The sequence below is a fragment of the Polyodon spathula genome, chromosome 2, assembly GCF_017654505.1.
Source record: "Polyodon spathula isolate WHYD16114869_AA chromosome 2, ASM1765450v1, whole genome shotgun sequence".
Classification (NCBI taxonomy): Eukaryota; Metazoa; Chordata; class Actinopteri; order Acipenseriformes; family Polyodontidae; genus Polyodon; species Polyodon spathula.
In genome coordinates, this window is record NC_054535.1 from 83438923 (window position 1) to 83462555 (window position 23633).

General features: G+C 36.6%; 2 protein-coding genes across 6 annotated transcripts in view; both read right to left on the minus strand.

Annotated features, from left to right (window-relative positions):
• Positions 1 to 3009: 3009 nt before the first annotated feature.
• Positions 3010 to 15061, minus strand: LOC121302325 (protein PRRC1-like). Of its 5 annotated transcripts, none has more exons than XM_041232232.1 (9): positions 13888 to 14058; positions 13150 to 13252; positions 9930 to 10379; positions 8888 to 9036; positions 7175 to 7277; positions 6488 to 6651; positions 6152 to 6255; positions 4850 to 4952; positions 3012 to 3614 (listed from the first exon to the last, which is right to left on the minus strand). In XM_041232232.1, exons 2-9 carry the CDS (start codon positions 13244 to 13246, stop codon positions 3405 to 3407), a joined length of 1380 nt encoding a protein of 459 aa, XP_041088166.1. In that variant the 5' UTR covers positions 13247 to 13252; positions 13888 to 14058; the 3' UTR covers positions 3012 to 3404. The 5 variants fall into 5 exon arrangements, with proteins under 5 accessions (XP_041088185.1, XP_041088176.1, XP_041088166.1 ...); XM_041232213.1 differs by lacking the exon at positions 13888 to 14058 and adding an exon at positions 14905 to 15061 and having other exon boundaries at positions 3013 to 3614; XM_041232222.1 differs by lacking the exon at positions 13888 to 14058 and adding an exon at positions 14952 to 15060 and having other exon boundaries at positions 3013 to 3614.
• Positions 15062 to 17390: 2329 nt separating this feature from the next.
• The window catches only part of LOC121327030 (multiple epidermal growth factor-like domains protein 10), a 77282-nt gene continuing 71039 nt past the window's right edge, over positions 17391 to 23633 (minus strand). The window contains exons 17-24 of the mRNA XM_041270804.1: positions 23010 to 23138; positions 22498 to 22650; positions 21176 to 21412; positions 20426 to 20553; positions 19961 to 20084; positions 19795 to 19839; positions 19143 to 19349; positions 17391 to 18830 (exon numbers count right to left, since the gene is read on the minus strand). Of these exons, the coding sequence (XP_041126738.1) occupies positions 18670 to 18830; positions 19143 to 19349; positions 19795 to 19839; positions 19961 to 20084; positions 20426 to 20553; positions 21176 to 21412; positions 22498 to 22650; positions 23010 to 23138 (1184 nt within the window). The 3' untranslated portion in view covers positions 17391 to 18669. The remainder of the gene's footprint in view (positions 18831 to 19142; positions 19350 to 19794; positions 19840 to 19960; positions 20085 to 20425; positions 20554 to 21175; positions 21413 to 22497; positions 22651 to 23009; positions 23139 to 23633) is intronic.

The window sequence follows — 23633 nt, forward strand, 5'->3', positions numbered from 1 at the left end:
TTAGAAATGGGCCTAAAATTCTTAAAACTATTCAAATTGGGTTTTTTAGGCACAGGAGTGACTGCTGCAGTTTTAAGTGCTACTGTTACCATAGCAGAACTCAAAGAATCATTAATGATACTTAACACAAAGGGGCAAACTAAAGCAAAACAGGACAGAAAGAGCTCAGAGGGAATAGGATCCAACAGACAGGGTGGTGAGGCAATACTTGCAAGAGACTCAGACGTAATCGGTGTGTAACAGGAGAGAGAGGATCCAGCAAAGTCAGACAGAATAAGGGACAGTGCAGGAGGAGTCAGCAACAGACTTTTAATAAGTAAATTAATATTGTCAATGTTAGACTGGAAAATGTATAAAAAACGATTGCATAGCTGACGTGAAGCCGGTAATGTTTGGGGGCGGCAATTAGGCTTTAACAATCGATCAATAGTAGCAACCAAGTGCCTCAGATTATTTTGATTATTATGACCTTTTTAAAATACCCTGATCTGGGTAATTCCCTGCAGGGCAAAAACAGCCACCCCACATTGCCGTTATCACTGGAAACTGTCACATCACAGTCACTAACCCTCAAACCTTGTAACCGTAACAAAGACTAGAGTTGACAGCTGATGCTACTCAAGTCAAAGTAGCACACCTTCAGACACACATGGAATTTGAGGGATTCCACAGCCTGCTCTGTTTGACCCTATGGTGTATCCTTTGCAGTTGGACCTTACTGCTTTTCATAAGCTTTTTTGGTATAGTTGCAGAAAGATGGTCCACGCTCTTTACCTTGTGCAGATAGATGGGGCAGTGTAAAACTGTACTACATTCTTTTGATTAGGTTTCAGGTGAGGGTTAGAGTTAGGGTGATTTAAATCTTAAGCTCAGTTTTTAAATTCAGCTGGCCTGTTGCTGAAAAGCATGGCCCATCTTTCTACACTTATGTCCCTTTATCTTTAGTGTTTACGGAATATAATGCTAGTTCGTACACCTGCTTCCATTACTTGCAGTATTATTGTTATGAATTCATCTCATTAAGCAGCGTTAAATTTGCTGTCTCCTCATTCATAGATTTGTCTCCCCCTCCACCCTCTGAAGAGTGAGTCTGTTGACCTACCTACCTGTAGTGTGCATAGCTCTTAGACAGAAAGGAATGTCTTTTGTTAATGTCTAAAAATAACAGTTAAGAATTTCTTTAGATTTACATACCATCTTTTGCTGGAAGTCTTTCAATGAAGAAAACCGGCTACTATATGCAACTATTTTACTGTCTTGATTGGCATCCCTCACATTACTTACTTCTCTCTCCCATAGCAACCAGAGATAGAGCATGTTCTAGAAACACACATGGTGTTCAGTACAGAAAAAGAAATGTAAGCAAATGTCAACCGCGTTCAATTTGTTTTCAGTGTCTAGAGTGTATAATGTGTTTCAACACACTCAATCCAGGAAGTTTACAAAAATTGTGTGTTAAATGTTATATAATACATAACCTGATAATCACATGATATATCTACAATTATTTATTTATTTATGTTCAAATGGGCCCCTTAATATCATCACATGCTAAAACTGTTTTACTTTTGTGTGTTGTAAATGTCTTCAGAAAATAATCAGATCTTTTATGCCAAAGGTAAACCCAGTTAATGACATCATATTACTCCTTATTCTTAAGAATAGAAGATTTTTTTTTCTTGTGTATAATGCCTCTATCCCTTTTAGAAACAAGAAGCCTCAATGCCAAGTGAACACTTAGTTTTGTAATGTTCAATTTATGATGGTTAATTTGATATTCTTCCCAGTGCGATACAGTCAGGCTTGTTTTTCCAACTGAAGCCACAAGAAGAGCGGTCAGCTTAAATACCTGAGGGTACGATCCAGTTTAGAATTCTATTCATCAGAAAAGATGTTATTAAAGATTAATGTAATGTAATTATTATACAGGCTGTAAGAAGCTCAAGCTGTTTTGATGCCAACTCTAAACATCAAAACACCTAACTGCTTTTTCGTACAAGAACTTTGATCATCTGGTCATTCAGGACACTGCAGACCTGGGGTTATTATTTGTTTGAATCCTAAAGATCTTGTTATAATGCTAGTTTTCTTATATTATGGAAAGAGGTATTTGAACACAAGGGTATGTCAAACTACATTATTTCAATTTAAACATAAACACAGCAGAGAATGAATAGTAATACTTTGAAACCAACCTGCTACAAGCAAGACAGCACAATGGATCACCAAGGCATGTGACAGACTTCACAAACCCCAAGCAATTTTGAACCATCAAAGTGCTCATCATTGGATTTTTAGTATTACACTTGTCAAATTTTCCTGAATTATCAATGTTATTATATTATACAAATGTATTGTTCCAATTCTTCATTTACAATATTCCTGTGATTCATTCGTTTTTATTCACATATCATGTGGTGGAGATTTTCTGATGACTGGAATCAAAGTTTTGTTTTTTTGTTTTGTTTTTTGCATACTTTGTGTGGTTTATTCACACTACAGTCAACAAGTTTTAAAGCCCAGTTATGTTACTTATATAGAATATATATGACTGGCGAACAAAGATCAATTCAGCAAGTAGGACAACTTCTAAATTCTTGTTGTATATATTTTAGAGAACAACAGTTAGCAAAAATGATTTTTCATAGATTACAATAAAATGAGCCCATCTACAATGTCAATAGTAAAAAAAACAAACAAGGTGCTAATTTGAAGCCCGATTTCTGATACACTGTATACCTCCTATTCAGAGACCTTCTATTACTCAAGACAGACAGCTCTGTAACAAGCATGGCATAAAAAGCTTACAGGAAACTCTGAAAAGGGCCTATTATCCCACTGAGATCAATCAAGCAAGCAATCTTCAAGGTTTATATATATATATATATATATATATATATATATATATATATATATATATATATATATATATATATATATATATATACACACATACACACACACACACACACACACACACACATATATATATATATATATATATATATATATATATATATATATATATATATTTTTTTTTTTTTTTTTTTTTAAAGACCAAAATTCTGCATTTGTGTTCAGATTTCCTTTGCCCCATATTAAAATCATTTTCAAAACATTTTCCCATCTGCTACAGAAGTGGAGGTTTCAGCCGCTTATAAAACACATTTACTTTGATTTTATCTTTTAAACTTGAACAAATTGCAAACTGCAATGTTTAGTTGCAGGAGCTTTCACCAAATCTTATAATTAAAAAAAACAAATAAAAAATACAAAATTTACAGTTATATTTTGTTTGACAACTATATATATTCAGAGGACATAAAAATGAAGCACACACCTGGATGTGTGAATAGTTGTAGTCCTTTAGAAACCATTGGCTAAAATTGTGTTTTTGTGTTGCATTAAACGTTCCTGGGTGGGAGCTGGTGTTTATACATTCCTGCTAAAGCTTTCGCCGCACTGTAGATCATCTGTCTTCGAGACATGCCGGTGAACATGACATGCCAGTCAGTCTTGCTGATGTGAGGCAAGTTCCTCTCCATCACCTCTCCCACTGTCACCAAGAGACCCGACCACCTTAAGCTGTAGTCGGCTGGTGTTAGAGTCTCAGCCTGTAAGGAACAATTAAAACAAATTACCATTTAGTTTGTATTCACAATGTAAATGTGGTTATAAGCAGAAGCTAAGATGCAAACAGCCATTCAAATTCTAAGAAACTACACATCGTGTACAGGAAGAATAGACGGTAAAATTCTTAATCACGAACCAAAATTAAGAGTTGTGTTTTCTTATGGATTTTACATTACTTCGTACCTCTTATTTGCATTAGAAAATACAGAGGTACCTTAGTTTCTGGTGAATTACTTGCTTTCCCATTGTGATTATTTTGAAAAATGTAAACCCATAATATATCCCACACAGGATGTAACAAAGATGAAATAATCCATATTTGGTAACACTTTATGAAATAAACACAGCACACCAATGCAGCTCCAATGATACATCTCAGTCATACTCTAGGTAAATACCTTTAAAAATAGTTTACTTTGCTTCTTAACCCCTTGACAGCCACTCCTTAAATTATTTTTCCCTTGGTCTAAACATTACAGCGTTTCATGAAGTTAATCACTGTTATTATCTCCTGTCAGTTCAAGTCGCCTGCTTCCAGTAAACAAAGTATGTACCAGTGCCACGACCAAGCATATTGAATAAAAGCACACACATTTTAACTGAACCTTTTTCCCCCCTTTTAAGAGATTAGCTACAGAGTCCTGACTGTTCTTAGTTTTGCTACACACTTGTTCAACAACTTTAATTGGTAGTCGTGTCAATCAAATTTGTAGAAATGACAGATGCAGCTAGTTCAACCAATGAAAATAATGAGAGAGGTGAAACCAATGACTGCACAGAATCCACTTTCTTACAAAATAAACAATTATAGATATAGTACTTGTGGTTTTATTTACTATGCCATGTAGTGGCATTATGATATATATGACTTTTTAATCCATCCCATTTCTTGAAAAACTTATCGGAGAAGATGGTTTACTTTCAAAATCCCTGCCCACGTGGAAGCAAGCAGTGCAATGCTAGTGTCGAACTGACAGCAGAGAACTACCACAGAACTGAATATAACACACAGGTGAATCCCTTCAACAATTACCAGTCCATTTACAAATTAAATAAACCAAATCAAGGTTAACTGAAGGGAAAAGTAGAAAATCCAATCTTTTTGCATTACTCAAGGAGGAGGTACCTGGCACATCCAGTGGCAGTCAAGTGGTTAAATATGCTATGACCGTTGAATCCATGGGGAGTATTAATTAACTTCTGAATAAACACTGACCTGCTGAACATATTCTAAAGGCACTGGTGTGGCTTGTGTAAAACTTTCAATATGAATACCATGGGTTGGGTCTTCAAGAATCAAGCAGCCAATATCAAACCACCTGTAACAATAACAAAATAAAAGATTTAAACTACAGGGTTATTTTAAATATTCAAAAATATAACCAATTCTTATTTTTGTCAAGCACAGCACTAGCAAATATGTTGATCTAATTTCAAAGCACATTTGTGACATGTTATGTAATGCTCACGAATATGCAGTACACTATTAATCAGTGATCAAAAACAGTTGAACAATTTGTGTTAAAAGAGAATCCAACAGGAATACAAATATGCCAATGCATCCTTTTACTTTTAATATATACAAATTAACCCAAGGCTACTTTCTTTTAAAGTCGTGTTGACAAGACTGATTAATATGCAGAAGTTTAAGATTTTTTTTTGGTGTGTGTAGAACAGCATTTGAGCTTACAACAAAGGAATTTCGGTCTCTGAGTCAACTACCTCCACTTACACACACAAATGAATACAGGAAAAATACTAAGAGCTTCATTTATATGTTCTAAATGACAAAGGGTGGAATTCACAGACTGTATAATTTGAAGTGTAAGAACACATACATACAAAACACAGTAAATGGCTTGTATACATTCCTTGTTGTTTCCTACTAATTTATTCTTTGTTGTTTCCAACTAACGTGTACAGCATCTGTAACCAAATCACTTGTAAAAGTGAAGTAAAATAGATATGGGAAAAACTCACTGATACGGAAATTGACCTTGAAAATGATATAGAGTTGTGTACTGTGTACTGTGAAGACAAGACTAAACAGAAGTCACAAGAGCCATGGTAGCCATATTAAGTAAGCGGTTGGTGTCAACAACACCCAAAGATACCCAACGTGACCTAGAGAATCATAGAATATATTTCCGGAATGTCAAATCTCCACATTATTATGGAAGTCATATTATGTCTCAAATGGTTAACAAGGTATTCAATGTTTAGTCCTTTCATAAACAAAAATATAACAGAATCCCAGGGAAAACACTGCAACAAATGTTTTTTTTGTTTTTTTTTGCTGTATTTCCTTTAAGGGTAGTTGTAAGGATCAGTTGAGCACAAAAACAGTCAGGGGGATAAAAAACAAAACAAACAGGATCACCTTGGAATGTCCTTCCCTAAAAAGAACATTAAAATGATCAAAAGGAATAAAAACACTTTCGTTTTTTGTGGCAGGAAGATACCGATCAACCTTGCCAGGCGAAGTTAAATGTGAAGATAAAAGAAAAGTGCTTCTTACTTGTCAGGAGACAGCTCAGCAATAAAGTTCTCTACTGAGACTGCAGCCTGCTTTTCATGGATCACCCCAGCACGACGCAGGCTGTCTATCCGTTCCTGGGCACCCTGCAAGGAAAATGTAAAATACCAAGTTATTTCGGGGTAGCAACAGGTATGCCAGCTGACACATTACAATTAACAATCTTGTAGCCATCATATGTCCATCTGATGCTATGCTAACATGGCCAGCTTTGTAATCACCCAGGTCACTCAGACCTTTTTGCACCTTTCCAAAGGGAAACTAATTTCTTGTCTAAAGAAGAAGAGTGGGAAACAGGGACATCTATAAGCCACTCACTTTCAGTCCTGCTGCGTAACCCACAGGCTGGGATGCAATATTGGACTGACCAGCTTCTCCTGTAACCATTGCCAGCCCAAACACTTCTTGAAAAGCATCTCGAACAGCGGCAACTTTCACTTCCTTATTCGAAGTCACAACAATGTCCAGATCTCCACCAGATTCTGAAAGGAACAATTAAAAATGCATGAAGACAGAGGGATGTGATAATAAATGAACATAAATTACATTAAATACATCTGAAATAATCTCAAAATATAGGTAAAAGTGTGGCAAATTTATGTAGATAGAGTAAGGATGTTTGTATAGGTACTTACATTAAAATAATTTTCCTCCTGCATGGAGGAGTATATAGATCGGCCGATCTCAAATCTTTCAATTCTTAAACATACTGTAGGTCAGAGAGTATGCAAAGTAAAGCCGTTTTAAGAAGACCTTGCTTCACTTTCAGGCATTTTAGTTGTCTCTTTCCCACAGTACTTTCCAATAAATCAGATCCAAGCAACAGCAATCAACCACAGGTCATGTATCTGCAAAACCGGCAACCACTGCACCAAGTTGTGAACTGGTGAATGATGAAAGAGAGCTACCCGGCAAGTACAGGAAACAGGTACAGGGACACACACACTGAAAATTGAAAATTTAGCTCCAGAGGTAAAGCCACTGAGATACATTCTTTGTACTTACTGATATAGGGAGCCATTCCAGGATCCAAAGTGGTTATCATCGACTCCACAGAATGTTTGGTTTTATCAAAAACAGATTTTACCATTGGGTTTCCAGCAACACCCTAAAAGCATCAAGCAGAAACACATGAGATCAGTTTCACAGATGTTTTCTAAATCTACACCAGACAAAATGAATATATTAAATACTAAAAGGGAGTAAACGTGAAGATGATTCATAGCTATTGTTTGTTTTACCCTAAGTTGCATGGCACAAGCCCAAAATAGAAAAACTAGGAAAAAACAATATCACATTCATCTGATGAGAATTTCACAGCTGGGGTATGATGTATTATAATGTACTGTACACAATACAGACTTTTACCTACCCCAATTTTGGTGCTACACACCACGGGACTTAAGTCTTACGGTGAGTTTTTGATAGGTTTATTAACTGCATTACTTCTGCTCGCAGTCACTATAAATCCAGTTTAAAACTGCATATACTGAAAAATTACAGCTTTTTTAGGGAAATGTTTTATTTAAAAAAAAAAAAAAAAAAAAATGAAGGATAGCCATAATGCTTGTTTAATTAAATCCTGATGATAAATAGAAAAGCAAGTCTCTGCTGACTGAAATGTGATGTTTAATAAAGTTCTGCATGGTTTTACAGTTCCTGAAACCGATTAAAAGATCTTTACAAAGTCACCTAAATTCCCAATGGCAAGCTAGTGTTATTTTTCTCTTTCAAATGACGTGAAATAAAGATAACAGCTGGCAAGTCTAAAGAAGCGACAGTTTCCATAAAGAGGGGCTGTTGGTGCCAAGGCAGGATCAAGACAGGCACAACTTTTTTTACATCTTAAAAAAAAAAAAAAAAAAAAAAAAAAAAATTTAATTAAAAAAAAAAAAAAGTTTCAATAGTATGTTCCTTTTACCCAAAATATTTTAATAATGTAAAATGTAAAGAGAAACAAATGCTTTTATATAATCATATTCATCTTTATAGTGCACTGAACATAACTGATAAAACTTCCAACCCGTAAGTGTTAAGTGTTATAAGAAGAACCACTCAAACAAAGCAACCACTGAGCTGACAAAATGTAAGCATGTTCTAATTCTGCTTATTTATTAGTTAGGTGACCAATAATAGACCAGTATTTAACATTTACCCATGTTAATATTCTTGGTGTACAAGTAAATCATACAGATAACTTAATGAACAGTTGGACATTCTTTTTGTTTTCAGTTAAAATTCTTTCTGTGCAGCACCACCTTGTGGATCGTTTCAGGAATGCTGTGTAATTCACAGGATCTGTGCCTGTTGCTAGCGAGCGCTAATCCATTCACTCAGCAGTGCATCAGATAAATGCATGGTTGTGTTACCACTGACTTTAGTAGTGTCAGCTTTGTTCATAAAAATTGCCCCCACATCACACAGCACTTGACTGAGAGGCCAGAAGTTAAACTTGCCAAGAGAGACTGCCGCTCCAGGTGAAATATAAATCAAAACATGCTGTCAACTCTTGCACACTCAAGTGCTCTGACCTCACATTAAACTATCACACTCAGTTGTATACCGCAAACAGTGCTCTGTCTACCAATAAAATGCCTCTGTTTTAGAGGATACAGCCATTCTCTGTATGTTGTCAACATTTCAGATCAGGTGATTTCCACTAAACCAAACTTCTTCTTTAACACATTCCTTCTTGCAGGTTACCTCACAGAAGCCCACCTTTATAAAGCCCCATATGCCTCCTGCATTGCCACTGTTCTCCATCCCCATCCTGGGATCCTCATGATTATCTGGGAAGGTGATTGGAGATTCAGCTCCAACACCGACAGACATAGCAGGCTGCTGAACCATGGGGTTTGACATCACTCCTGCAGGCAAGAAGCAACAGTGCGTTCAGAGAAGGGCCCTGCACAAAACACTCTTCACAATTTAATTCAAGACAGCAAAACTTCAGAGAAATAACATCATGCAAAAACTTAAACTCAAGTAGACAAAAAATATGATGTTTCTATTACAAAACTAGAGAAAAAACATGCTAATCATGTGGCTTTATGCCATTACATTTTTAAGATTACCATCCAATAAAAACGGTGAACACGACAGATATGTAAAAAATTAAAAAAAAAAAACATCTATTATTATCTATGGCAAGTGCAAAACTGCATCATAATCATATTACCTTAATTTCTCTATTTGCTTTTCATTCTGGCACAATGTGCTCTGTTTTTTGTAATCAATACACAAATGTGCATTATCAGTCAATGTATAACGAAAATATTTTATAACAAAGTAAAGTGACATGCACTAATTAGCTAGCCATAAAAAAAAAAAAAATCCTTAAGTACCATATTCCCGCCTCCAAAATCATGTTGTTTACACTGTCTATCTTTTTTTGTTGCTTCAAAATTAACTTTCTTCCGTACTTCACTGCAGTGGGGATGGGAAGTCACTCCCTGCTGCGCCACCACAAACCAGAGGAAGATTGTTAAGCTGCTGCATGTAACTGTTGCAGCTGTACACTTTATTGACCAGAAAGAAGAGTAGGGTTTGACTTAAACCAAAACAATGGTGAATTCAACAACACAATAAAATAAGGAAAAAGGTGAAAATTAAATGGTTTAAAATGTAATTTAAAAAACTAAGCTGGAGAAAACATCTACAAGCTACCCATTGCTATTAGGTTGCCAGGTATCAACTTTTGACAGCCTACAAAAAACATGCAAACTACTTTACAAAAGACTGAAGAGAAAAACAAACTCACCTGTGACAGGCTGTGGGGTGGAGAATGATGGCATAAGAGGTGTCTGTGGAGTTCTCCCTGCGTGACCCCGAGTGATGTCATAGTGAGCATTCATCGAAAAGCCTGTAGTGGGAGGACCAAAAGGAGGTGCAGACATGACAGGACCCGGAGGAGGAGCGCCAGTGGGAGGGAGGGAGGGAGAGGAGTAGGCAGCCATGGGGCTAGAGAAGGGGACACCTGGGACCGATGCAGCCAGCGGACTCGCAAAGGGAATACCAGGGATTGAGGCCCCAGGAGGAAGGAAGGGAGAGGCAGCCGTCATGGAACCCTGAGCGCTGCCAGATGGAGGAGGCGCAGAAGATCTGATAGGAGGGAGAGAGGTGGAGGCAGGAGCCATGGTTGTCGAAAAGCCTTGGGCTGGGAAAGGCGACATGCCGGATGTGTTGGGGAGGGACAAAGGACTGGACATGGCTGAAATAAAAGAGAAAATAAAATATCGATTGTCAGCAATACATCACCAGTACAAATTATGATTCAGAAAAGGGGGTTTTACCTAACACACAAACATCAAGGGAAAGGGTCACCAAGATGTGATGACTGAAACAACAAACCATGTATAAAGTGAACAGAAAGAAGAATACTATAGATTGCATAACACTGATATTTCTGACCTATAGAAAGTTGCTCTAAAGTGAATACAGAAGTATTCACATTTAAAGGGACTATGTGTACCTCTGCTCAATAAGTTTAACATTGCCATGCAGTGGTCGCATGACAAGATTAAATATATGAAATTCAGTCAAGTTGACAAACAACTAGTCTATGTCTAATGCCCATTGAAATGACGTTTACTCTGTTCTAAGGCACATGCTGTAAAATACCAGTCCCTGCTTTGGTTGATTGATGGTCATGCACAGAACATGGTTTTGTTTTCATTTACAAATTGGGTAACCTTAAAGAGTGGACCCTGCAACCTGACATGACCGAACTACAAGTGTTGGATAAGGTGCAATTGGCACAGCATGCATTCAGGTTCGGTTCAGGTCGGGTAGTCTTTTGGTGAAATACATAAAACAATCTGACCTTGCAGCACAGTTGCCTAAAACTGTGATTCAAATGGCAGAAATAAAAGGTTCAGCACTGCACTGCATACCTTACAATTAAAGTCAAAAGACTTATCACAAGCTGCACGAGAAACTAGAACAGCGAAGTGAGAGCTACAGGTTCAAAAACATTGCCTCTAATATGCTACAGTTTTTGGTGTCACTCCTTCGAGCATTTTGATGAAGCTCAGAGGGAACTGGAGGGAAACGAGTATCCTACATTGAAGAGTAATGATACAGTTTGAGAAACTTAAATGCCATTGTCAGCCTCTTTCTTAAGATACTTTAGAGCAGTTGTCACGCAGCGACATCATGACATTCTCTGGACTACATTTAATCAGTTCTGAATGCTGTATGACCTTGAAGTCTACTCCAAGTTCGCAGGCTACTCAAAAACATCACAGGCACAGACCCTGTGAAGCAAAGCTACGCTGCTGAAGAATGTACACGGTGATGAAGGGCTGAAAACTAAATGGAATTGTTAAACTATTGGAAGAAGCACAGCATTGTTTACTCCAAATTGGCTATGTACACAGCATTGTGTACTAGAAATTAATGTGCTATGCACTCAGATAACTCATTATAAAATGGATCTGAGATTTCCTTTAACCTGACTGGTCAATATGCGGTCCTTAATCTCTGGTTAAGACTATGCTTAATCACCGTTGCATATCAATCCGCCAGAAAAAATACACAAATACAGTCACCATGTACTTTACCTTTTTTGCGTGATGAAAGAAAATCTCTGCTCTAGTACATGCACTCTAAATGTTGTCTGTCATTGTACATCAAGTCTACTTCCTCGCTGTCCTATACGTTCAATCTATCTATTTCAATTTCGTACAGCAAATAAAGTACAAAAAAAAAGAATAATTTGAGAAGTGTTTGCTGTCAGTGACAATACAGTAACCGTAGTAACAACCAGTCTCCGGTTTGAACGTTGAGTTGAAGTGTTTATTTTCAGCAACGTTATTTCAGCCTATCACAGTAACACAGAAAAGTGCTCTCTTGTCTCTAACAAAGCCAGGGAGGAGGCTTTGAACAAACTTTATCAGCACACTGTGAACAAGTTACTGAACAAACAGCATGATCAGCAATAACACATGTAGACAACACTACTAGATATTTTTAATTACGATTTTGTTTTTGTTTTGCCAATAAACTTTAGTACCTAAACGGTAACTTAAATACTGAAACTTACACAAATACACAACCCTGCACTCAAATCCTGATTGAAAAATAAAGAGCTGTAGCTGAAGGTAAAGCCCTCTTCTGACTCTATTGCTTAATTATAGACCTTAGACAATTTGTCAGTTTCTTTGGTTGACTCATTTAACAATTAAAATCAACAATTCTGCAGAATGTTGATACCAACAGAATATAGCTCATCACTGTTGTCTGGTATTTCCCTTTTAAACTAACTCCTCCACTATCCTCTATTTAATGTACCTGCCGCTGCACACTGGTCTTTGATGTGAGGTTAGCAAACTGTGTTGTTCAGTTAAGTGGAAAAACTGCTCAGACATGCCCCGAGCGCTGGATTTGTGCAGGACTGTTTCATGCCAATGCACTTTTTTTTGTTGAAGTAGTCCTTTATGGTACCCTACATTTACATTAAGCCAATCACTGAAACAGATTTCCTGTGTTTGCCTTTGGGGCGGATTTGGAGGGAACAATGCAGGTCGACAGATAAAACACTTCAGCAAACATCTGCGTGAAACTGAACTGAGATCTGAAGTCATCTATTAAACATTTACAAGAACAAGGACCTGAACTGGAAGGGCCACTACCCTAGAACAAAACATGGGTTTTACGAATCAAATACTTACAAACAATTATTTATCAAGAAAAGCAGCCTTAAAATCTTCATGATGAAGTCTCTTACAGAAATACCAAGTTACTGGCAAGTCTGGTAAGGAAACTGCAGCTCGCCAAACCAGGTCCCATGACAACAGATTCATTTGAAGAGTTTTTTTTTTTTTTTTTTTTTTTATCTGGTTCTACAAGCTGACATCCATCTTGGTTTCAATAACTGGCAAAATCAAGACTAAATAAAACACTGTCTGTAAACAGTGTGGATGATGTAGTGCATGCAATTAAACTATTCTGAATGACTCAAATCCTGCCCCAATTCTTACCTAGCGAGACCGGGGCGGGGCTAACTGCTGCAGCAGCATTCGGAGGAGGTGGAGGAGTGCTTGGGGGAGTTGTCTCAATTCCACTTTCTTCCATCATGTTTCTCTGTCAGAACACACCCTAACACAATAAACATGCAAATGCTTTTATTTTGCATACTATAAATGTCTCAGTGCTGTACAGTTCTTAATTATGAAGGAAGCACCTTATCTTTCCTGCTGCTTTTACAAAATATAGGCTAGGCACACACCCTTTAAAGTTTGCAAATGCAATTGCTATCGGCCAGCACTGAATATATCTCACGTTCCGCAAACTGATTTTGGGTAAAGACCCTTAGCTTTACAGTCCTTAAAACAACTTTATAGCCATTTAGAACAGCCCATTTTAAAGACAATTTTCATCAGACAGAATCACACTCCTCTGTGGATCTGTCGCTTTCTAACGTGAGCCTTTAATGTTTATTTCTAAAGGAGCATGGGTCTGGTAGGACTTTCCTGGATTCACTTCTTGCCACATCCCACAACAAGTCAAACAGCACTTAGATCAAAAACAGTCAGCTTGCACACAGAAAACCAGCAAAAATGCAGTCACCCTTGAGTTTACACAGAAAAAAAAAGATAATGTTCCTGTGCTTGAAATGATTCATCAGTTCAACATAGAAGAATGGCTGAAACTTTGAAAGGATACATGTTAACATGCAAGCAGCACACCCTGGATATTGTTTGTAATTTGCAGTTGACCTCTTAGATTTCATGCAGCAAATACAAAGCCTGCTTGGTGGATTTTATTTTTTGTTCTGCTGCAATTTAGAAAAGTGGTGTAAGCAACAATACCAATTAAAGTTAACAAACAATACAAATCTAAGTAAGGTAATATTACAGCCCAACTAAATAAATAAAATGTATACTGTTTTTTTTTTGTTGTTTTTTTTTAAGCTTATGGAAACTTACTGCAGAAGTTTATGTTTTAAAAACAATGTGACAGATTTCTCGATATATTTACAAATAAATGCAATTTGAAGCGTAAAACAATACTTTTAATATGACATACAAGTGAGGACTGAAGTTATTTGTTACTTGTTCTGTAATATTTTCAGTTTTACTTTACTTGCACAAATACATTGCTAAATCTTCTCAATCTAATAAATTTTCTTCTGCGTCTCACTATTTCGTGCGCCTGCGCAGCAGAAGCCGGTTGTAGCACAAGGCCGAGTGGCATCTTTTGCCACGTCTCCCAGCCTTGTGATCGCTAAAAACAAAATACAGTACAGGTCTAGCATTGCCAATGTTTGTAATGGTCCATGCATACTGAAATATATACACACATAAATAAGGTACAAGAGTGTATTTCGAAGCACAGATAATCAGTCTTAACACAAGCAGACTCTTCTGTTGAGACAAATTATTTGTGCAGCGAAATAAACTTTCTTATACCATACCACAAAAAAAAAAAAAAAAAAAACATGTAAACATAACGATAAATGTACTGCTGCATGAAAATCTGAAAAAGTATAAATAATAGACTGCGACTGCATGAAATTCATGTTGTTGGTATGGTAACTGGTATTGCTCCCACAGCAACAATAATGCCTGAATCAGTAGAATAGCTATGAAATTTAACGAAGTTTCAGTCATGCACATTTGTTGCTGTTTAATTTTGAAAACAAAACAAGGATTGGCGAGTTAATTAATTGCATAGGTTCCTATCTGTACCAGCGATTAATAGTTCCATGCAAACTGATTATACGTGTCTCTCACCAAATTCCTGAGAGCTGTGGGACGGAGAGGAGCGAGTATTTCCCTACCTCTTTCTCGTCGTGGTATAGACAGCTAAAATACAATGTTCTGTGTAGGGGTATCCCAACTCGAGTCCTAAACACACACCGGAGTTTCCGGTCCAAAATGGCCCCGGTTTAGTGACGTTGGGGAATGCCACGTCTTACCAGCGTGGAGAGGCTGAGTTCATGTACTGCGTAATCTTGCGGATCAATGTTAATGCGTGCCAATGCACCGTTCCTATTTGTTTGTGCACTATTTGAACATTACTGCTCAGTTTGTATTAGTCTATGTATGTTTACTTTTTTTTTTTTAATTCAAAACACAAATTTAAACTTAAGGGGCGTTGACAAAAATACCCCAGTCGCATATGCAGGATATGTAAATAACCATGGGCGTAGTTTGATATGCATTTGGGGTGGGCTGAAGGGTAAGGCAACAGTACTACATACATACACCTCACAAGTGAGTCGGACTCGTTACACACGTATTAAGACCTTGTCTCACACTTACACGACCATTTCACAAAGTCTCATGCAGTCTGTCTGTCTCTCTCTCTCTCACCTCCACCATAGCGGTCTTTATTTAGAATGTTTAACTATATTACTAGGGCGCGGGCGGTTATATCAGATGTGACGTCACTTATTTATTATTCAGATAATCTCACTCAGCGCAATTTTCGCAATTTGAGATCTCAGGGTTACATTTTGCTACAGAGATTTAAGCGTGCAAAAACAAAAACAAACAAAAAAATAAATACAAATAGAAATTTGACTTAGCCAGGAAGTATCTTCTTAAGAACTACACTCACAGAATTTTATAAACTTATACGGGTATAGCAAAGTCTTGGATTAAATTTGCACATAACTAGTTCCCCATAGTGTGTGTGTGTGTGTTTCAATTCACTTTTCATAAGCATGCTAAGATTTCTGAATGAAACATAGTGAAAAAAAATACAACCTTACAGGCAAACAGTCGCCTATAATGGGAGACTATGGCCAAAAGTACGGAATTTCTAAACGACATTACAAAATCTAGAAGTACAGTTAAATGGGATTGTAACAACACAAATCTAAATTATTACTAAAATGCTAAAATCAAGAACAAAGCTGTCCAAATATAAGTATGATAATGCATAAAATATTTAAAACTGATCACAGCGCATGTGTACCAGTATGCAACGATTTTCTATAAGTTATCAATAATGAAATATACAATTCTATAAACAAAATAATGAAACAGTGGATTTGAAATCTAACATAAAATATTGTAATACACACACATTTTATTTTTAATTGTCTCAATCCAAAAATTGTACGTGATGCAAATCTTTTGATCATAGCTTTACATAACACCTACACAGTGAAATTAGAAAGGTAACAGTAGAACATTTCTATTACCTGAGTTAGAATAAACAATGGGTTATTGTATCAGAAAAAAAAGATATTTGAATTAATTTTGTTATGACTAACCTTTTAAATACACATATTTAATCATTTATAGGTGTTATGTGCCATTCTCCTGTTATGCACCATAAGAGTTTCATCAGTTTAATTTCAACTTCACATCATCTTTAGTTATAAATATTTTGTTTATATTTTTTGTATGCTTATTGGTGCTATTATGTTTAGATCTGCCACTGTTTCAAACATGGGCAACTCTGGCCCTTCCAGTTTAGCTTTGATCCAACCGTGATCTTGCATGTTTAATCAATTAACACTGTTCAGGATCTAAAGCATGTAATTATCTAAACATATGCGTTCAACCTTATGTAGAACAGCCCTCCAGGAACGGAGATGCCTATCCGATCAATTGAATCGACCCCATTGTCCCACAAAATAAAATAAAACATGTAATAATATAGTTATTCTTTAATATTCTTTTATTGAAAAGCTTGTTGCAAATGATCTACAGAAAACTAAAGCAATTTCATGTTTAACAGTGGTAGTAAAAAGGTAATAATAACTTGTCTTCAGTTTTTCTTTTGAAAATTTCAGTGAATAAAATTACAAATTGTAATCTCATTTGATACAGTACATACACATTGGGACATGAAGAAATGACAATGACTGTGCATGTGTGGGTGCTGTTTACAGGTCACACATGCTCAGATGATTGCTTGGTGTCACGCTCAGATGTGGCAGCTGAAAGCTAAAGCACTCATTTCTGTACTGTAAGTGCAGCTGTATTGAGTCTAACTATTATAGTTCTAAACAAAGCACCAGAACCAAACCTAGTTCTTTAACACATAAATAAACCTGTTCACCAATGACAACAGAAATTGAAAAATATCAACTTAAACTAGATCTTCATTGTTTAAACAACTGATAGACATATAATATACTTGTTCATACTAAATCATATCTTATCTAATTTACAACATATGAGAATGAATATATATATATATATATATATATATATATATATATATATATATATATATATATATATATAGTTCTTTAAAAAAGGTAACAGGGCCTTAATAAACTTTACTATTACCACAGGAAAAAAAAAAATACTGAACTGCCTAAGTTGATTTTATTACACAATGGTATTTCTGTACAGTACAAATTGTCAACAAGCACCACTGCTGAATCATTTCTAAAGTGATTTACAGCTATATACATCATCTTTTATACAACATCATAATACAATCTGGCTCAGAATAGTTTGAGACTTGCCTTTGCCTATATAAAACATGAAGGTTTGTATGAATGAAAACGCTCTTTTGAGTAATAACAAAGAAAACCAAAGCAGTACAGAAAAGCTTATATTAAAAAAGAAAGACATATCACCATACAGACAATTCTAGTAGCATGTATATAAAAAAAAAACATATTTCTTTTTATCTTTTTTTTTTTTTTTTTTTTTAGTTGTTTTGTTTTGCAATGCAAAAGGCCAGCTTAAGCACATTATAACTATGGGTGCATTTAGAAAGGTTCTCTTTGATAGCAAGTAAGCAAAGGAGGATTGAGGTGGATTTAGCAAAAGTAACTAAAATGCTGCAATGGGTAAAAGAAAAAAAGAAGGCTGCAGTATAGTACTGGTTACATGTACCTCTTGTTTAATAAAACAGTATCAGCTGCACTCTCAGTCACACTTGTATTAAAAGTCTGTTCTGGGTATTCATCTTATTGCCTAGTATATGTCTGCTTCATCATTACAAAAATAAAGTCAAAACTGTGTTTTATTTGTTTACTGTTGAAAAAAAAACTACTGATATGTATTAATGATCACTGGAATGATTTAAAGTGAACTTATACAGGAATTACCAGTTTAATCATTTTTATAAAGATTTGTAATATCAAATCATTCCTCTAAAGAGATTCACTGGGTAATTCCTGTCAAATTTTCCATCCTTACAAAAAAAAAGAACATTAACTAGCATTTCAAAGGGATGCTTTGACAATCTACTAATTTGCACTGGTGTTACTCCATTCTGTTTAATTATTTAGTTTTGCCCTCTGGCTAACGGCAGTGCAGGAACGTTCTAATAAGGGTGTCCTTGGTGTGGCATCCTTGGAAATGTATGTTGAATTTGGAAACTTGTGTCAAGTTCTTCTTGAAAATGCAACAGTAATTGCAATAACTACAACAATAAAAATAATAATAATAAGAAGAAGAATCTACAGAAGACATAAACTGCCGGTGTGCAGGTCAGTGGATGACAGGTCTTCAGTCGGTCCACTGAGCCATGGGTCACCATGGTGCTACTGCTGTCTCTGACCTCCCCAGTGTTGGCTGGGTTCAATCTTTGCTGAGGTCCTTCCTTGGCAAGGAGGGACTATCCCGCACTGGGAGTAAATCGTAGTGGCACGGAATGTGACTGTTCTTTGGAAGATCATACGGATCCTGGACAAAAGACCCACCATTGCTGTACTGTCCATGGACGACGCTCACTGTAGGTTCTGAAGTGACAAAATATGACAGGTTTATATAGTGACACAATATCATCCTCATCATCAGCAGCATCATTATTATTACATATTGTCTCCTAACTCTTTCTTTAACTCTTACACAATGTATTTTTAATTGGACAATAGGAACAGAGATGAAGAAAATGCCATGAAACATAATGTAGGACATACTTTTGTAAAATTTTACCATGTGCCAGGTCAATGATGGAGCTCAGTGTTAACTTGTTTTTTTTTTTTTTTTCATGTGGTGCATTGTTAATCAAGCACCCTTTATAATAAAAATCTTCTTTTACTAGCACTTACCAACTTCATAAACATTCTTGTTGGTGGAGGCCAAGTTTCCAATTTCAGCATAGGGGGGATCTCTCCGTGCGGGTGACTTCATCTCCACGTAGCCACACTCTGTGTTCTTTGGCATCAACATCGGGGGGTCCTTTATGGTTGCATACGGGTTCTCTGTGCTGTTCAGTGAGCAGGAGCTGGAGTTATAGGTGGAGCCCTTCACCAGATCTAAGAGAACGGTAAATATAATATACCCAAGCAAGGGCTTACAGACTGTGCCATACCAATTACATTCAGAAAACTGTGTTGTTCCGGGTTGCTCTACAAACCAAATCAAATTGGTTGTGGAGCACTGAGGCTAAACATCCAGGCACCAAAAATCTTTAAATCAAACAACTTAATATACTTTGTTATAAAACATTCAGAAAAGTTTGAGCCAAACTGGAAGCCAGTGGATCTTGATCCAGTCCTAGCCCTGCCACTGCCAGTGGGCAACCCAGTGATTCAATGTGTAACCAAGGGAACATGACTTTGGAATGCCTCAGTCTGTCTCAACTGAAAATGACCTCTTTCTGTTGAGTAATGCAGGGTAAGTAACGTTACCCCTAAGAATCACACCCAAATGAGCTGTACAAGTTAAATACTACATTTATGTTCAGGTGCATTATCTTACCTTTAAGAGATTTTCCCATGTAACTTCTGTCAACAGCAAAGGCTCCTTGAAAAGACAGAAACAACATGAACTTTGGTTCACTGAAGCACTTGAAGGTTACTTTATCTGTCCACTCCCTAGGAATGCATTGTTTGGCAGTCCCCAAACTACTTTGAAAAAAACTTACCAAGTTCGTTAAAGTAGCCTCCCTGTTTCCAGTCAGCCGGTAGTGTTCCTGTGTAATCCATCATTGGGGGTCTCTTTCTGTGGTCCACATTTTTAAGGTTTACAAAAAGCTGGTTGTTTTTTGTCTGTTAAACAAAAAACAAAAAAAATAATTCATTGGGCATATTAACTTACTGTAATCAAATCTCTGACAGTTATTTAAAGCATTAAAAATGTATTAACTAGGGATTTAAAGACAACTTTGCTATCCCTAATGATCTTTAATACCCTTTTCACCATTATCAATGTTTAGCTGCACGGGGCCCTGCTGCAAATTAATCGGGAAGAACCGTGGGAGCTTTCAGAATTATTTCTCACAGTACAACCAAACAGAGCAGTGCTATCAAAACTTTTAGGACTTCATATTGAATGGAAGCAGAGACCACATGGCATCCATGCGTGTGTCCATGTCAGTGAAATCTCCTACCTTGCCACGCGCAACCCTCTCCATGTTGTTGATATGCGGTGGGTGAGTGCACTGGGTCAGTGTGTGATAGCTTGGGTTAGAGAAGTAGCTACTGTTGGGATTGCAACCATTAGTTTGCGGGATGGTGTCTGAAAGCACATACAAATAAAAAAAGCCAGTCAGTGCCCCGGCTGTCCTGCAGTATAAGAAGGGTAAACCAGTTATTTTCAGTAGTGGTGCGGATTGGATTCCCCAGTGTTAGAAATGACAATTCTGCAGATACAGGGATGGACATAAGACATTGATAAGATGCACCTGAGCTTATTATCTATACACCGTGGCCAATCAAGCTTGTAGTAAAACCTGGAATGGGTGAAACTGCTATGCAATAGGAGTCTTATTGTCCATCTTTGAGACATATCAGGTCACAGTAAATGAACTTGTCGGATTTAAGGAAAACAAAAAAAAGTTAAGGTAATGTTGAAAAATATATTACATTCACCACATTGAGGCTTTTAAATCAACCAGGAGCAAAAGTAAACTAAAAGTCATCTTTATTTATATACATTATATACATTTATTAAGTAAATGTTTATTAAGTAAATGTTAAACTGCTTTTAGGTAGAAAGATATCAAATCAATTGCAGTTATGTAGAATAAGATATTGCAGGGGCTAATAACAGAGCCAGAGACAGCGACTGTAACCAAAGTGTTCAACACTGCAGGGCTGCACTGGAAATGAGATTCTCCGGATTCGTTCTGTTGGTGTACCTGCAACGGTGTAGTCTGTGTTCATCACCCTCACGGCGGGGGTGTAAGTGACTGCAGGCATTGTGTTCTCCTTGCCCTTCTGCTTCTTCCGGTAGATAATGAAGAGGGCCAGGAGGAAGAGGACGATGAACACCAGGACAATGATCCCTGTGATTGCTCCAATTTGGTGCGCGTCTGCAGGTACTGCTGTGCTCGTCCGACTCAAGCTGTTCAGATTTCCTATTATTATCACCCCAGCTGGTGGGAGGAGGAGAGAAAAGAGGGTTAGAAACCTTTATAACTTCTACCCACAGCACATTGCAGTTAGACTCAAAACCTTTCTGACAACAGTAAGAACTGATGATATAAAATATGAACTTTATCAACAATAATCATATATAATTGATATACCTGTAATTCATGCAATTTGTTTTAAACAAAAAAAAAGTACACCATATTTTTTAATCCCGGTAATGCAGCAACCAAGGGCAAGTAGCACAAATGTGGCATTTGGAATAGATTTGTGCAGCCACAACAGATATTCAGACAGATTAGGACAGATGAGAAAATGCAAAAAAAATAAAAATAAAAATAGGATCTTGCGAACATGGATTGGACAATGGTGATTTATGCAGTCAATAAATTTGTAAACTGTAGCCAGTGTCACAAAATGCAGAACACCAATAATGTGGAACTTGGGAAGGTCCGATCCGACGTCATTGTCCAAGGTCACTCCAGTAGCGTTCACCTCAACAAGTTTGTCATACAGTTGACAGCTGTCGGTATCGCCATGCACCTTCGACCCTGGGGGCCATTCTGGTAAAAAAAAAAAAAATAATATATATATATATATATACTATATATATATATAGATATATATATATATATATATATATATATATATATACTAACGTTACATGTTATGTACAAACTACTGGTTTCTATACCAAGAACTAAAAACATATTTTATTATAATTATCTGTTACTTAGCATAATGCTAATGATAATGAAAAAATAATAAAATACATATATCTAAAAATGTAGGTTATCAAGTATCATCAAGAAATGGAAGCTCTTTGCTGACACATTTGCTAAACCCTACTATGAAATTATGTTCATAGTACAAAAAGTATTATGTTCTGTGTATAGTTTTATAAAAGAAAGGGAATTTTAAAGTTAGCCAACAAGGGGCACCAAAGATATTGTTAAAATACCTTGCAGGTCAAACAATGATACTATATTCTAAATAATCCTGTCTAACAAACACAATATTACTTTATAATTGTGTTCCCATTTTGCAATTTTACATGATAATTCTAATGTTATACTGATCCTATATTATGGTTTTGTGTAGCTGGGCTTATTACTTTGTTCACAGTATTTCCCCATGAATCCTGTGCGGCAGGTACATTGTCCTGTTATGTGGTCGCAGTCGGCTCCATTCTGACACTGACATATCAGAGCACAATCTTTCCCATAATAACCCAGGGGGCAGCCTGTAATGATAGGGACAGGACATTGAATAAACAAATTAAAAAAATAAATCATAATGCTATCATCTGCATTCAAATATCCCCCCCCCCCCCCACCACCACCCTTGCATTTCCTTATCTCTGCATGATTGTATTTGTAAACAGAGGAACTGCACAAGTGACACAGGACAGTGCTAGGTTAGAGAAATACACTGACACTCTGACCTGTGACAGAACCAAATGACGAGACATGACCAGGTTCAAAGTAAGCTGACTGTTCTGAAGCATATATACACACATGTAGGGATTAGCAGCTTCGCTGTACACAATTCCATGGAACCAATTGCTGAACGAAGAGGCTTACTGGTGTTGACCTGACTTACGCTGTGTGCAGTAAAGGCCAGTCCAGCCAGGCGTACATTTGCACTCCCCATCGTAAGCACTGCAGTAGGCTCCGTTGTGACAGTTGCAAGTGTGGATGCAGTTGGGCCCCCATTGTCCTGGTGGGCAGGCTGGAAAACAAAACATTTAATTTGGACACACAGCGAGAATTGGACATCGTACACTATTCACATATGTACATACATGTCCCTAATCTAAAAATGCATTTGCTTTTTTGAAAAAGAAGAAAAAAAAATTCTTTAAAGGCAACTTTTCTGCATAAATAAATTGCATTAATAGATTATGTTATGATTTAGTACAAATATCTATTTACAGTATTTGTCACATGTATTTCACATTCTACATTTAAATGTCTGTCTGAAATGTAGGATAAGTAAGGATTTTAGTTGTAACTTAGTTATGTTGAAGTACCATGCCAAATGGTGTGGTTTTATCTTTGCACTGTCAAGAGATCACCAACAGGTGGCACTCATGAACCATCTTGATGCTCACCTTGTGATTCAATGTAAGTGTGTTTCAGGAATGACATTTTATTTCCCTTGTTTGAAAAGGAAATGATGAGTGAAGAACATCAATCTGCTCAAAATGAATATGTTTTAGGTAAA